Consider the following 16997-nt stretch of genomic DNA (forward strand, 5'->3'; position numbering starts at 1 on the left):
TCATGCCACTGTGGCAAAAGAAGATGCCACTAAGGAATAGTTGTCTTCAAGAGTTGCTTCCTTTAAGTAAAATATTTGGTGACAACCCAAAGGGACATTGGGAAGTCACTCACACTGCTTGGCTCAGCAAAGGAACCCACATACCTGGATCTGTGTAGCCCTGGCTCCAGATGAGAATGCTAAAGGGGTTGGAGGGCATCTGAAATACATGGGAGTGAATGGTGTGAGAAACAGTATACACAACTGTGTTTGGGTTATACATGATTTATGGGGGGTGGGGGGGGGATGTGGGGGGCTGGTTATTGTTAGTCTACCTAAATGACCCCCTGGAGCCAGATCTGGACCTGTGAGGTGGCAGCACTAAACACAGAACCTTAGTGCATTTCTGCTAGGACTTATTGATTATGTGAGTCATTATATATAGAAAAAAAATTCCAATATAACACTAGCTTTTCTTTGGAGCTCAATTCTAATAACACTAATATAAATATTTTTATCGTTCACCTTGATCTCATGAGAAAACTGCTTGAATTTATATTCTATTAAGGTCATAGTGCCTATGCTGCTGGATTTATAAATGGTCCTGCATCCTCACAGTTCTGTCCTCATGGGTTTGATTCTGTTATTCACATAATGCGCCATCCACATCACAAAGTCATACGTATTAGATCAGTTGGTGGCCCACTTTCAGTGAATGTTAGTGTATGAACTTGACAGACAATCCTGTCTAGCATGACCTTAAGCCCAAAACTACCACAGTGAACTCCAGTTCCTTATGACCCTGCAGTGGAATGAGTTGTTTTAGGAAATGGACAGATGGACAAGTAATATCACTTTGAGTTTCATTTTTTATATATCTCGCGTGACAATAGCTGTATTTCTCATAAGCACTACAAGAGTAATGTCTTTCCTCCCACCATGAAGATGAAAGAGTCCAGGAGGATACTGAGGAAATACTGTAGAGGGAATACAAAACTGAAAAATGACTGAAACTGTTCTTATTCTATTGGTGCTTGGCATGGTACATCATATAGACCAATGTTTCTCAACCTCTGGTCCATGGAGTGGTAGTGGTTCTTTAAATATTGTTGCTGGTCTGCAAAAACTGGTGAATTCTCCAGTCATGATTTTTAGACAATGTGAACTCTTTTCAGATAACATATTTTTTCACTTCAGAAGTTATGTTCTGTTCTATGTATCAGGAGTACCCGTAATCTAGACGCTTGAAACTCAAAGGGGACTCCTATCTTATACCCCTTCCTCAGTCCACCAATAGAACCACATTAAATACGGATGCCTGAAACCCCAAGGGGAACAACTCTGGCTCGCTGGTCTCTGATCTAATTTTTGCAAATCTACACGCTTGAAACTCTAAGGAGAACCCCTTCAAAAGAATCCCAAGGGGGAAAAAACTCTGGTTCTCAGAAATGTGATCTAATGTTAATTACATTGCGGCTGCTGTGCTGGAGTGGACAGGCCTTCCAAACATGTTGGCTTTACTCACCAAATGCAGTGTACAGTGACTCAGCCTCATTCAGTGAATGGTGGATGGCTGTGTCCCTAAAGATGGGGAATTAGTCATGGGCTCTAGAACTGTTGGAAGTTACAAAGACATATGCAAACGTGACATGAAGGAACGCAAAATCAACAGGACAATAATGGAGACCACTGCTTCAGACCACAGTAAAAGGAGTCAGGCCATCAGTGTAGGCATGATGGGCAGACTATGGGCAGATAAAAAGGGAGTGTAGAAGTCAAAAGGTTGCCCAAACAACAACACATACTAACCTCACTTTCATCTGCTTGACATGCAACAATACAGTCATAGTAAGTGCTGTAGCACAACACTAGAACGATCAAACCCTAGTACACTTACTGTATCTCTTGCGACAGAAGGATGCCTATAAGATGCCATTTCTATCTATGGAAAAATAGCTGCCATTGACCCCTCAAATTGGCATTTCCTATAACTGCCTAGCTGTCATCAACTAGAAAACATATTTTCCCACTCCTCCATGCAAAATTCTTTCAGCTATGCATTGTTTGAGGGGTCACAGCCTGTTTCAAACCCATCCACAGCATTTCGATGAGATTCAAATCCAGGACTTGGCCATTTCAAAACCTTCCATTCAGTCATTCCTTGGTGGATATAGCATACTGGGATGTTTGGGTTCATTGTGATATTGCGAGACCCACTTTCACTTGAGCTTCAGTCTTGAGACACTTGGTCTTACACTATCCTCAAACATCATCTAGCACAATGAAGAATATATTATGGATTTCTGTGATGATGAGCTGCCTAGGCCCTGAATTAGCAAAGCAGACCCAAACCATAACCCTTCCATTACCAGACTTTAAAGCTTGTATCAGGTTATTCTGGTCAAATGCTGTCTTTGGGTTTCACCAAACATATCTTATGATACTGTGCACATATAACTCAATTTTTGCCTCATCTGTCCAGAGCACATTGTTTCAGAAGTCCTTGTCTCTGTCTAGGTGTTCATGGGCAAACTTTAGTCTTACCCTGACGTTCCTTTTGGACAGCAAAGGTTTCTTCATGGCACACCACCCAGATAGGTCTAATTTGTGTAGTCTCTTTCTAATGGGAGATTCGTGCACTTTGACATCAACAGTGGCCTGAGTTACCTTGAGGTCCCATGATGAAATTCTGGGCTTCTTAGAGACTTCCTTCTGCATCTTGTGTTCTGCTCTTGGGCTGAACTTGCTGGATTGGCCTTTCTTGTACAAGTTGGCAGCTGTTTGAAATCTTCTCCACTTTTTACATGACAAGTGGAATGCCACATAATGGACATGCAGCCTGTCTAAGATTAGTTCCAACCTTATATCCAGTGCTGCCAGGGTAAATGTAGCCTCCCTGTCTATGTGACATTAGATAGGTGGGTTAGAAAAACGATGGACCGATCTTTGTCTCAGCTTGGAGTTGGTAACACCTACATAAATATTACTTTAATTTGCAGCTGGCTTTCACCAAATTGTTAGGCCTACAGTTTATGGTGCCCCATGAATTATTCACTTTAAAGAATGAAATTTAAAACCTTGCATTTCAAAATGTTGTTTAGAAGTAGGAGTTAAGAATTTTTAGCTACAAGTTTGAATCTGGTCTTACATAACCTTAGAACTACATTAACAACAAGGAGAATGTTTATTACTACACCACATTTTCATATAAGTTAAAGAACAAAATTGCAAGTAAAAAAAAAAGCAAATTAGAAATAAATAAGAATATGAATGAAAAAAACATGAAAAATCATAAATAATAATACATGAATAAGTACTCACAAAATACAGCATAAACAAGTAACAGATGAGTCAAGTTATTTAGATTAAACTGCTAAATACATTTTTTAAGTTTCAAATGATTGTTAAGTCTGATGCTATGGTCACATGGCCAGATAAGGACAGAATAATAAGAACGCTAGCCAGTTGTACTCAGGATTTGGGCCCCTCACGATTATCTGATTCAATTAATACCCCAGCATAACTTCATTACCCTTCACTATGAATTGCAAGCAATGTCATGAAGCTTCTGTAAGTGACGGCTTACCTCTTTGACGCTTATCTCAATGCTGCTTCCCGCAGTTGTAGTTAGACTGTTCTGGAGTTGAAGATCATCAAGGAGAAGCTGCTGACAGCTCACAATGTGGTATCGGAGGATGTTTTTTATCCGCGTTCTGTTTTGTATAGCTCTTACGTATACCCATTGTGTGATCTAAATAAAACAATTTAGAATTTGCTCAGTCTGCTGACAATTTAATCATAAGAAAGTCAAACAGCAAAATAAATCCAATATTGTGAGTAATGAAATACATGGTAAAAGACATAACATTTTGGGCTGTACGGCCTTTGTCAAGTGTGCAGCTGAAAAGAAAAAGCAGATCATATAAATAGGAGTGGAAGGAAGGAGCAAGGACAGGGCAGATGAAAGCAAAAGAGGTGAGAGTAGGCGAGAAAAATCTGCCAATAGAGAAGATGAGAGAAGAGATTAAAAAGTTCATCAGTTATTAAGACCTGGGGAAATATGTGATCCCAGGCTGAGAATAAGCTTAGCTTGTACTGTTTATCTTTCAAAAGTGTCTTTAAACCCTGTGAAAGAACACACACAAAAAGATCAGTGTGGCTGATACGCTGCTAACTATCCAAGCAAAACACATGTAAACCATGTGTGCAGAGCGCCAAAAGTTAAATGTGTACTCCCTTGAAAGCAATTCACCCTAAGCACTCTATAATAGTAGCAAAACAGAGACAAGGGTGCAAGGCTGTACACCTGATCAGATGTCTATTCTTTCCTTTGATAGAAGTTAATACAAGTTAATAAAATAAAGAAAAAGCAGCTTGTCTGGTAAACAAGTCAGGAAAATAAGTACAAAGTGACCTTGCAGATGTACAGACAGTGAAAAATATTAAGAATTCTGAAAACAAAAAACACAAGTTAGTGTCAGCAATGTCAACTTACTGAATGGTTGGCAATGTAACCTTTGTGGGGAACAAAGACAGTGAAAGGTCCATTCTCAAGTTTGATTTTGTAATCCTGAAATGAAAGAAGGATACGGATGTTACAAATAAAGAAAGTTTCACCGTGAGCATCTCAGACGTTTACAAAAGCCGTTTTGGAAACCAAATAAACAATTAAAGGAATGTTCTAATAAACGTGCAATCTCACTCAGCGCTTAGACGCTGCGGCTGTGTGCTCTCCGACTCAGAATTAGTTTTTTCCACTCTGCCTGGATAAATACACATATAGCTGGCAGGATATTTTATCTATCAGCTTACGGAGCGAGAGTTGCTCGACATCAGAGTTTCTCCGCGTCCACAACATTCCAGACGACATCGCACGAACACCAGGCTCTCCGTGGATTACAATCCCAGCTTTGAAGAATGTAAAAAAAAAGAGGGGGTGCCGAGGCGGCGTGTTAGTGAGGCTAAGGAAGCAGCCACACAAACCACCGCTTCCAAGCATTTTCTCCTCAAATGTGAGGTCTCTGGTAAACAAACTGGACGAGTGGCAGCTGCGGATTGCAATGGAAAAGATCATCAGGGACAGCTGCATCCTGCTGATCACGGAGACGTGGCTTAATCCACTCATACCGGACACGGCGATCGGGATAGCAGGCCACACAGCACACCGGCAAGACAGGACAGAGCGCTCCGGTAAGAAAAGAGGAGAGGGGCTGTGCATTTATGTGAACAATAGCTGGTGCACAAATTCCACCATAGTCACCAGACACTGCTCTCCAGACGTGGAGTTTATGACAATTAAATGCAGATCCATATACCTCCCCCGTGAATTCAATGCTATACTGCTAACTGCTGTGTATATAGCACCAGATGCTAATGCTAACTCGGCTCTGGGGCTTTTGCATGACACCATCGGCAGTAAACACAGCAAGTATCCTGAGGCTGTTCACATCATTTCTGGGGACTTTAATCATGCAGATCTGAAAGCAGTTCTCCCCAAATTCCATCAACACAAAGTGTGCAACCAGGGGAGTAAAAACACTGGACAAGTTGTACACAAACATCAGACAGGCCTATAGTGCTAAACCCCTAGCACACCTTGGCCAGTCTGATCACACGTCTTTGCTTCTAATCCCTGCATATACTCCCCTCAGGAAACAAGCTCCCACTATGACCAGGACTGTTACCATATGGCCCAAGGAGGCCTCCCAACAGTTGAAGGACTGCTTCCAGAGAACCGATTGGGAGATTTTCAATCACCAAGACTTGGAGAACCACACTACGGCAGTCCTGGATTACATCAGGTTCTGCACGAACAACGTCACCAGGGACAGACGCAAAAGGATTTATCCTAACAGGAAGCCCTGGATGACGAGGGATGTCCAGAGTCTGCTGAAAGCTAGGAATACTGCTTTCAGGTCTGGGGATGGGGCTCTTTACAGTGTAGCCAGAGCAAACCTGAAGAGAGGCATCCGAGAGGCCAAGGCAGCATACAGAAGGAGGATAGAGGACCATCTGAGGAGCAACAACACCAGGCAGGTATGGCAGGGTGTCCAGCACATCACTGGCTACAAATCCAGCAACTCCTCGGCCACTGAGGGAGACGCTTCTCTGGCAGAGAAGCTGAACATCTTCTTTGCCCGCTTTGAGGCGACACCAACAGCAGCTCCATCACAGCAGCCTGTTCACAACAGCAATATACTCACAGTGGAAGAGTGTGAGGTGAGGCAGGTGATGAGGAAGGTGAACCCGAGGAAGGCTGCAGGACCCGACGGTGTGGCTGGACAGGTGTTGAAAGACTGTGCAGATCAACTGGCCGGAATCTTCACTAGGATTTTCAACCAGTCCCTGTCCCAGGCTACTGTCCCATCCTTCCTCAAGTCCTCAATCATTGTTCCGCTGCCAAAAAAATCCATCACGAACAATCTGAATGATTTCCACCTAGTGGCACTCACATCTGTCATCATGAAGTGCTTTGAGAAACTGGTGCGGAGTCATATCATCGCCTGCCTGCCAGCAGACCTGGACGCATTTCAATTTGCTTACAAAGCAAAGAGATCCATGGAGGATGCTGTGGCCACAGCCCTTCATGCTGCCCTGACCCACCCGGAGCAGCAGGGGAGTTACGCCAGACTGCTCTTTGTAGACTCAGCGTTTAACACCATCCTCCCACAATGACTGGTGTCCAAACTGGCAGATCTGGGACTTCCATCACTCACCTGCAGTTGGATACTGGACTTCCTGTCTGGTCGCTAACAGAGGGTCAGGCTGGGTTTCCACACATCCACTGCTCTCAGCCTCAACACCGGGACACCACAGGGTTGTGTGCTCAGCCCGCTCCTCTACACCCTCTACACATATGACTGTGTCCCCACTCACCATAGCAAAAAGATTATAAAGTTCGCAGATGACACGACAGTGGTCGGACTCATCTCGGACAAGGAGGGTGAGCTGGCATATAGGGACGAGGTGGAGCGGCTGTCAGAGTGGTGCAGAGTCAATAACCTGCTTCTCAACACCACAAAAACGAAGGAGCTTGTTATTGACTTTAGAAAAAACAAAACTGACATCCAGCCACTCATCATTGGCAGGGCCTATGTGGAGAGGGTCCGGGTGTTCAGGTTTCTGGGTATTGAGCTGGAGGATGACCTGACCTGGAGCGCCAACGCCAAGGAGCTGCTGAAGAAGGCGCAGCAGAGACTGTATTTCCTGAGAATTCTCAGAAAGAACCATCTCCCCAAAAATCTGCTCCTTGCTTTTTATCACTGTTCCATCGAGAGTGTGCTCACGTACGGACTGTGTGTGTGGTACGGCAGCTACACTTCCTCAGAAAAGAAAGCGCTCCACAGGGTCGTCAGGACAGCGGAGAGAACAATTGGTTGTACCCTCCCCACTCTGGAACAAATCTACACCTCCCGATGCCGCAAAAAAGCAATAGACATTTCACAGGATTTATCACATCCCGGTCATTGCATCTTCCAGCTTTTGCCATCGGGCAAGAGATACAGAGCAATGAAAAGCAGGACAAACCGCCTTAAAAACAGCTTTTATCCAAAAGCAATCATGGCCCTGAACTCAGAATAAAACTGCTCCGTATCATTCTCCCAATGTGCAATATAGACCTTAAGTCAACAAGTGCAATTTGTATATTTTGTAAAGTACTTTTATTACTATTCAGTTTGTTGTTATTTTTTCTCTTCTCGTCTTTTTAACTCTTATTCCTCACACTGAGTTGACTGCACCTTCAATTTCGTTGTTCCTTTGTAAAAGTGACAATGACAATAAAGATCCATCTATACATCTATCTATCTATCTATCGATCTATCATTCAGTGTCTTTCCTGTAGATTTAACATTCAAAGGTTCTACATAAAAATGTCACATATCTCTCGAGTTTTTGTTTTTCAAGATCCGAAATTCTGATGCCTTTAAATCTGTCAATGTTTGCATAAACGTCTGGTTTGATTGACTGTATAAATAAACTGTATAACTGATTGCGGGTGTGTTATGCTGCAGAATGATATTCCATCTGGGACTGTTCCTGCCTTGTGTCCAGTGTTTTTGGACTGGGTTGCTGACCAAAATAACAATTGGATAAGTAGATTTAAAAATGAATGGCTAACAATGACATTTTCTTTTACTTCTGCTACTATTCATGTGACATTCATGTCTGACTAACCATCCATCCATCCATTTCAAAACCTGCTTTATCCTGCGCTGACAAGCTGGAGCCAGTCCAGCTGTGAAAGGTAGAAACAATCCCTGGACAGAACACTAGTCCATCGCAGGGTGAACACACACACATGCAAGACTGTGGGAGGAAACCGGAGCATCCGGAGGAAGCCCATGGAGACACGGAAAGAACATATAGAATCCATGCTGGTAGTACTGTGTAGGATGTGAACCCTCATCTTGTAACTGTGAGGCAGCAGCACCACCACTGCGCCGCCATTTTCTGACTAAATACTGAAAAATCTCTAGAATCGATGGCAGCCAACGGCAAAAAAAAGTGTGCCCATTTTTACATTAAGGTAATACAGGGTGATTCAGCACGTGAAGCGGTTTGCTGGTGGTCTTGTTTGTTAATAATTTGAACTGTACCGCATTTAGGGACAGATTATCAGCAGTGAAACTGTGCATTTTTATCTTGTAGTGTTACTTCCTTTACAATGTTTTGGATAGTAAGGGGGGAGTTCTATTTTAAACCCTACAAGCTAAAGAGTAAATGGAATATTCAAATCATTTTGCCATTCTGACTATAGACTAGTTCAGCTTATGATCTGCCTTGCAGTTGGTAAGGCGGGGAGGGCAAACAGTTTCAAAGCATATCAGATTGTACTTACAGAACAAATAGAACATACTGAAGTGAAGCCAATGTAAGTCCGCTGTAGTGAAGTAACACAATCTTTAAGTAAAGGAGGCAACTGAAGTTTAAAATGAGAAAGCTACACTTGTAATGAAACAGAGAAGAGACCTTTTCCTCTTTTTGCTTTTTATTCTCTATGTGTAATACCTTTTTTCTGAATTTTTGTGATTTGTTCATTTTATATTTTCTCTCTCTCTCCCCGTGGAGCATAGGGCAACCCAGCTAAGCTATTCTTCTCGATCTGCAGCTATCATCTGAGCATTTTCGCATGATGTTCCCAACAACTTTAAATCACTGTTTATTGTTTGTTTCCAATTTTTTACTTGGTCTTCCTCTCTTTTGCTTCATATTTCTGACCAGCTCCCAGCTCACCTCTTGCTTGGCTATTCGTTGTTCATCCATCCGGAACAAGTGTCCAAGCCATCTCAACTGTCTTTGCTGGATCTTGTCCTCCAGTGTTGTTGCTCCTTTCATCGCGCGAATTCATTCATTCTTTGGTTACTCTATCTTTCAGGCTGATAACCAATAATTCTTCGTAGCTGTCTGTGCTGTGCCACCTCTAGGCCCATCCGATTCGCCATTGTTATGTTCCACGTTTCTGACGTGAAGAGTATTGTTGATAGAACAAGACTTTCATAAAGTTTAATTTTTCTTGTTAACGTATATATTTTTATATTTTCACTAAACCTTTTTTAAAACATTCATTGGAATGAGAAATTTCTTCTTGTACGAGTTTGACTCATGCTGAACCCTACCTTGCCAACTCAGTAGCTGGTCGACTTTGGGAACCTGGAAAAGACGCAGCTACAGTAAGAGCACACAGCACAGAGTACCAGGCACCAGAAAAAAACACTCAAGGCACATCCTTCTAAACTTGCCACACTCTTTTAGAATTTAGAGTATAGTCATTCTGTTTGAATGAGTGTACTTGTGAGTGTGAAGATTAGTCTTGATGGTGCCAGGATGTGTTATCTAGGGTGGGTTCCTGCCTTGTGCCTTATGCTGAGTGAATAGGCACCAGCTTCCCACATCACTGATCCTGATTAAAATGTTTAGGTAATGAATGAATGCAATTATTTTAACACACACCTCTTTGGTATGTGAGAGGAAACCAATAAACTATGACAAAGTTAGAGTGGGTAAAATTTAGTTTGATCCTGTGAGGTAGCATTTAACAACTGCACTGCCTTAAATTAAAGTAGGGAATCCATCTTTACTTATAGTCATTTTCAAGTAATGTCTCATGCACTACATTTACTCTACCAGCAATGGCAAAATTTTGTTTAGATTTACCAAAGGTGTTCATTTCCCGTTCCAAAATACAGTACTCTTTTAGCACAACTTCTGCCCATCCATCCAATTTCTAACCCACTTAATTTAGAGCAGGGTGCTGGGAACCCAATTGGGGACCAACCCTGGACAGGGTGCCTGTCTAACACAACTCATTGCTCACATCCGTATTCAGTCACACAGGGTTTCACATACAGGTCTTTGGGGTACAGGAAGAAAAACAGAACCTCAGCAGAAGAACCCAAGTGGACTTGAGGAGAACACGTCAACTCTACAGAAACCATGACTGGGCTAGGGGTTTGATATAAACTTAATACAGTTACATTTGCTTTTACTTACCATTAATTTCCAGTAAAATATACTTGCTTCATTCATTGAAGAAATGTACTAGGGGAAAAAAAAAATTAAAAATCAAGTTTGAAAAGTATTAAATAATAATTAAGGTTAGTGTTGTTTATATTGTTTAATAAATGCATACAGTTGAACTTTTTCAGCATTGTGTGGAGGGGAGTAATGAAGAATCTTACAAATATGTTACCTTTATTACAACAGCTTTTTGGACCACAGACCCTATCATCTTACTTACATACTTTATGAGGTCTACCGGGCCTTCCCATGTACTGTAGCTGAGTGCATAGGAGGTGCAAATGATGTCATGTAGAGCAGGTGGGCACCTCTTTTGTTTGTGTGCCGGGCAGGGGGTGTCTTTCCGATGGAGAGTAGGCAACAATTAACATTAACATTTGAGTAGCATGATTTTGTAACATGACGGTGGGCGCTAGACATGCTACAATAACCCTGTCTGGAACTGATGTACCAAAAATGGGCTACCATCCCAAAAAAAAAAAAAAAAGTCAGATGTGGCCATGTGGTTTTGTGTCAAGGCAGACCACTGATGGAAGAAGGTTATTATAGACAGCCCACTTATGGTCAATGCTGATGCATTCTAACTTGTCATGGATGGAAGCTATTTAGCAGCCAACAAGTCCCATCCATCCATTTTCCAACCCGCTGAATCCTAACACAGGGTCACGGGGGACTGCTGGAGTCAATCCCAGCCAACACAGGGCACAAGGCAGGAACCAATCCCGGGCAGGGTGCCAACCCACTGCAGGACACACACAAACACACCCACACACCAAGCACACACTAGTGCCAATTTAGAATCGCCAATCCACCCAACATGCATGTCTTTGGACTGTGGGAGGAAACCGGAGCGCCCGGAGGAAACCCACGCAGACATGGGGAGAACATGCAAACTCCACGCAGGGAGGACCCCGGGAAGCGAACCTAGGTCTCCCAACTGCGAGGCAGCAGCGCTACCCACTGCGCCACCGTGCCGCCCCAGCCAACAAGTTGACTATGTTAAATAGAAACAAGAAATGGCAGAGGCAGTGGACTAAAGAACTAAAATGTTACACATTGGAAGACTGGACAAGCATAAACTGGTTTGATGAATCCCAGTTACTTCTAATTAACACAGATACTACTAGAATATGATTTACCCCAAGGTTTACATCTTGCCTGAAGAAGGGGCCTGAGTTGCCTCGAAAGCTTGCATATTGTAATCTTTCTAGTTAGCCAATAAAAGGTGTCATTTTGCTTGGCTTTTCTCTACATTCATAATGGCTAACACGGTACAACACCCTAGTACTAGAATATGATGAAAGCCCAAAGATCCAGCCTGTCGGGTGTGAACAGTGCAGACTGGTGGCAGCGATGCAATGGTGTCCAATACGTTTTCATGACACAGATTGAGTCTTTTAAGTACAAGGAGTTATGAATGCCACAGGATATTTAAATTTCATTATTCATCAGGTGTATCCCTACTTGGCCTTTTTTTTTTAGCAGGATGATGCTCCACACCTAGCATAAGTGAGTTCTTCAAATGTTCAGAGCACCATGACCAGAGGAGGCCTTAACCAACACATAAAAATGTGTTTCTGCACTTCATTCCTACAACAGGCTTAAGGAACCATAATGAATAGATAAAGCCATCCAGTCCAGACCAGACCACGAGGCTGGGGACAGTGTTGAATAGTTGTCACACAAAGGGAGGAATTCAGCTAAATTTACCGGTAGATGGATCTCAATTCATTTGTTTATCTGTGACAGAGGATGGAACCGGCTATATGATATACAGAACTAGCAAAAGATATGGAAGGTATTTGAGTCATAAATAAACACTATGGAGACCAGCCAGTGTACAGCACTACATAAATGCTGACAATATTTGCTGTTAGTCTTATCTTTGGTAGACAAGTTGCAGGTGAAAGCAGAAGACCATCAATGACGATGTTCCAGTTCATAGTCACACTGACTCAATTACCAAGTTTGTTCCTAAAGGTTTAGATCAAGCTCAACACCCACTTATACAATACGATAAAAGGAAGCAGTAAGCGTTCAATCATCAAAATACTTACAGCTTTAACACTGCCGTTGCACTGGTATCCGTCCCCAGTAAAAGGATGTCTGCAAAAGCACCTTGGAATGCCATTATATAAGGAATAACAAGATGCCTGGGGATGACAGCCTCCATTGTTCTGTAAGGAATCAAGAGGAAAGTATTTATACTGCTTTGTTCATTTCATTCTTTCATAGAAAACAATCTTTTTATTAACACAAGGGTGACAAGGGTTATAAAACAAAAGTGCTATATAAATGTAATGAATTATTATTATTATTATTATTAAAACAGGGGGGTACTCAATACAATAACTGGTAAATACTGTGGCAGAGTGATTCCTAAGCTTTGAGGTCCTTCGGGTATGGTAGGTGCCTTCATTCCAGTCAATTTGTGGGGTTCAGGGGGTCCTAATCTCACTTAAAAAACCTGTAATTTTCCAGTTTCTAGGTTTATTGCATCAATTCAGAAAAGCCCAAAGAGCTTTTATATTAAAGCTGTTTAAGCAAAGGTGGATTTGACTTTTCTTAACTTTAGGGGAAAAAAAAACTGTGTTATGAGAGTCTTTCCATGTCTTACTCTGGAGTAATGTCTAGTATAGTTGTGCCTCAGTCATTTCAGATATACTGTGAGAAAAAGATGCCTTGAGTGAAAGGATTAAAAGACAAGGCAAGGAAGAAGACCAGCCCAGCAAAAACACACCAGAAAGTCAGAACCCACACTGCCAACAAGTGAGCCTCTTTATGTGTTAGTGTGGGTGAGGAACATCCAGTAGACTGTGTGCCAAATGGACTTTCTGGAAATAACTGTAAAAACAGGCTATGAACTAAGAAAAAAAAGATATTAGGGGTGGGCAGGAGGCCAGTGGAGACCCTAAAGTCTGAAAGTGGCAGAACAGAGCTCCTATATTATGCAGGAAGGTCCCTGATAGAACAGGTAATGCCTGAAACCCCCGGGGCTATTGGTCTTGTGAGGCGTGTTGTTTGGTATTTGTGGGTCAGCATTGTGGATAGGAAGCTGGCTCGCTCGCCCACCACAATGGTGGGCAAACAGAAAGATTAAACCCATTAACTAAGGTTTTTGTTTTCTGCCAATTTGTTCATACTTTAACCTTTCCCACTATGTTTAGTTGTATAATTAACTATTACTTTTAATAATATTTTGACCATTTGAGGCAGGCGGTTGGTACTACTGCTTCATAGACTGGACAGTCCAAATCCCATTCTGACTGTTGTCTGTGTGGAGTGTGCATGTTCCCCTGGTGTCTTCATTGTTTTTTTCTCTAAGTGCTCGAGTTTCCCACAAAGAACCCCAAAGAAGGGAGTGTTAGGTGAATCGGAGATGTCATATTGAGACCATCAGAGTGTTAAATCTATGCATGAGTGGGCCACACAATGGACTGATGCTGATGCCTTGTCTAGGGCTGTTTCCTGCGGCTCAGATTCTGAAATGGATTAAACATGTTTGATATGTGTTAGGGTGACTACTCTTTAAAATGTATCTTCTAAACTGAATATATTTTAATTAAGATTATAGTAAAATCAGCATCTGACCTCCAAATGTCATGTGAAAAGACAATTTACCCTCAGGGAAAAACAAAGTAAATCAAATCAAAATCAAAACTTCAACAGAAGCACTAAAAGCAGTACAATATACTGTATGATGATAGGAGAGTCCAGCGCTTTACAAATGCAGTCACACATCTAAAACTGGATACAGTTTACTTTGTTATACTGGGTTAAAAATGTATATTCTATACGGTGTCTGTCATGGTGAGCACCACACAAAACTGTTTATCCCCTGGCCTGTCGTATTTTAGCAGACGTTTAGCACAAGTAAAGCACCCTATCATAATACAAGTAATAAAAGTTACATCAGCAACAAAAAGACACAAATGAAATACTTGAATAAATGGAATTAAATGACCTTACTATTTCGCATACTCCAGTGCAGGTGTATCCGTCACCTTTGAAACCCAACTTACAAACACAAGAGCCCTGCAGAAACCAAATAAAATAATCAGAAAGAAGGATTTTTTTCTTATTTCACAAGCATGTCTGAGTAATTGTTTTATGGTTTATATTTAATTCAGTAAATTTAAGTATGTTTTATTTATGTCCATCTTAAAAATTGCTCTGATAATTTCATTACAATGGTACTAGACGTTTATTCTGTCTCTTCTGTGTCTGAGTGTTTGTCCAACCCAATGAAAGAAAGAAATGAAGATCGTTATTCAGACCATTTTATTGAGAATCCGGAGTCATACTAGCAAATAGTGCTGCAACAGTCTTCCCCTCTCTATAAATATGATATATATAATATGGGGAAGGACAGACATCCTGGTCAGGATAAAGGATTCTTGCCTGGACAGGAGGCTATAATGGATGAATAGGGTGAACGGGAGCAGTTGATTCCCCCACATGACAGATGGCAGTGTTCTTCAGGTCTGAGCCCAATTAGGGCATGGGAGCTGGAGTCTGGAAACTCAACCCTTTGGGTACTACCACAGGGCTCTGCCAGGGGAGGTCTGGCATGATTTTCACATGACCTGGAAGTGCTCCGAATGACCTGGGAGTGACACTGAAGGGGCCTGAGTTGCCTCGAAAGCTTGCATATTGTAATCTTTTTAGTTAGCCAATAAAAAGTGTCATTTTTCTTGACTTCTCATTACATTATTATTACATATATATATTATATACTGTATATATATATATATATATATACACGAGGGGAGACCCAAAAATAACCAAAATTTTGTTGTTGTTAGGTTGGTACTTGTAGTACGTGGTGCAAGCGTCGTTTTTTTACAATGGCTGATTATCGTGAGCAACACATGGCAGTGAAATTTTGTTTTCTTCTTGAAAAAAGTGTTGCAGAAACTATTGTTATGTTAAAAAAAGCTTACAAAGAAGATGCTATGGGTAAAAGCCAAGTCTACGAGTGGTTTGGCCGCTTTAAGAATGGTGAAATGTCAATTGAATACCACCAACGCACCGGGTGTCCTTCAACATCGCGAACCGATGAAAATGTCACCACAATCCGAGAATTTATGAAAATCGACGTAGGACCATTGATGAACTTGTTAAGATTACCCAGTTGTCGTGGAGCTCAGTTCAGCGAATTTTATCGCAAGATTTGAAAATGAGAAGAGTTTCTGCAAAATTCGTCCCGCGATTGCTGACAGCAGATCAAAAAGAGCGTCGCCTGGAAACTTGTCGTGAAATGAAGGATCAGTTTGATAATGACCCAGATTTTTTTTCCAAAATTATTACAGGAGATGAATCGTGGTGCTACAGTTACGATCCTGAGTCGAAACAGCAGTCCAGTCATTGGAAAACCGTGAATTCTCCTCGAGCAAAAAAAAGCTCGGCAGGTGAAATCAAAAGTGAAAACAATGTTGATTTCTTTTTTTGATGTCAAAGGTCTCGTGCATTATGAATTTGTTCCAGCAGGTCAGACTGTAAACCAAGCATTCTACCTAGAAGTGCTAAGAAGGTTGCGCAACAGTGTGAGAAGGAAACACCCTGATTTGCGGGAGTCGGGCGATTGGTTCTTTCATCATGACAACGCTCCATCTCACACTGCTCTCAGCATTCGCCAATTTTTGGCAAGAAACGGTATGACAACCCTGAACCACCCACCCTACTCACCGGATTTAGCTCCGTGTGATTTCTTTTTGTTCCCTCGGATGAAAAAAGACTTGAAAGGAAGGCGTTTTGCTGACGTCGAAGAGGTAAAACAAGAAACGACCAGAGCATTAATGGGCATTACTTCAGACGAATTTAAAAAATGTTTCGATCAATGGAACAAACGGTTAGATAAGTGTATTTCCACCAATGGAAAGTACTTTGAAGGAGACTAATTGTAGTTTGTACAGAAAATTAAATTAAACACGTTTTAAAAATATTTCCGGTTATTTTTGGGTCTCCCCTCGTATATAACGGATTTAGATAGTTTTTTTCCTATAATTTGCTTGAACATTCCGGTTGATTTTGCGACTTCTCTCATTGCGCTAAGTATCATAGTTCCTTGCAGGAGTGATATATTCGCACTAATCCCAGACAGAGGCTTCGGGCCAAGAGGAGGGGGAAGCATGATGTCAGGAGTGGAGATTTGCTCTACCTCTGTGTTTTGGAGTGTAACTTGACTCGGCTTAGTTAGCGATACCTGTTTGTTTATTGGTTTTTAAAGTTTGTCCTGTTTCACTACTACACGGGCGAAGCTGCAGGGAACGGCTAGTATATATATATATATATATATATATATATATATATATATATATATATATATATATATATATATGTGTGTGTGTGTACACACCCACACACACACATACACACCGTAGACTGTTGGAGACACTCTTATGCCATCCCTGAGCCCACATACCCACACAATGACCAAAATAACACAATTAACTAAACAAAATGGGTTTTATTAACAAACCAGGAGAATATTTATAACA

General features: G+C 41.6%; 1 protein-coding gene across 3 annotated transcripts in view; it reads right to left on the bottom strand.

Moving 5' to 3' along the window:
* stab1 (stabilin 1) overlaps nucleotides 1–16997 on the bottom strand; it is a 210170-nt gene that overhangs the window by 89129 nt on the left and 104044 nt on the right. For all 3 annotated transcript variants that reach the window (XM_051920983.1, XM_051920982.1, XM_051920984.1), the window contains exons 44-48: nucleotides 14467–14532; nucleotides 12555–12674; nucleotides 10471–10518; nucleotides 4475–4549; nucleotides 3566–3730 (exon numbers count right to left, since the gene is read on the bottom strand). In XM_051920983.1, coding sequence (XP_051776943.1) covers nucleotides 3566–3730; nucleotides 4475–4549; nucleotides 10471–10518; nucleotides 12555–12674; nucleotides 14467–14532 — 474 coding nt within the window. The remainder of the gene's footprint in view (nucleotides 1–3565; nucleotides 3731–4474; nucleotides 4550–10470; nucleotides 10519–12554; nucleotides 12675–14466; nucleotides 14533–16997) is intronic.

The sequence above is a fragment of the Erpetoichthys calabaricus genome, chromosome 18 (assembly GCF_900747795.2).
Source record: "Erpetoichthys calabaricus chromosome 18, fErpCal1.3, whole genome shotgun sequence".
NCBI lineage: Eukaryota > Metazoa > Chordata > Cladistia > Polypteriformes > Polypteridae > Erpetoichthys > Erpetoichthys calabaricus.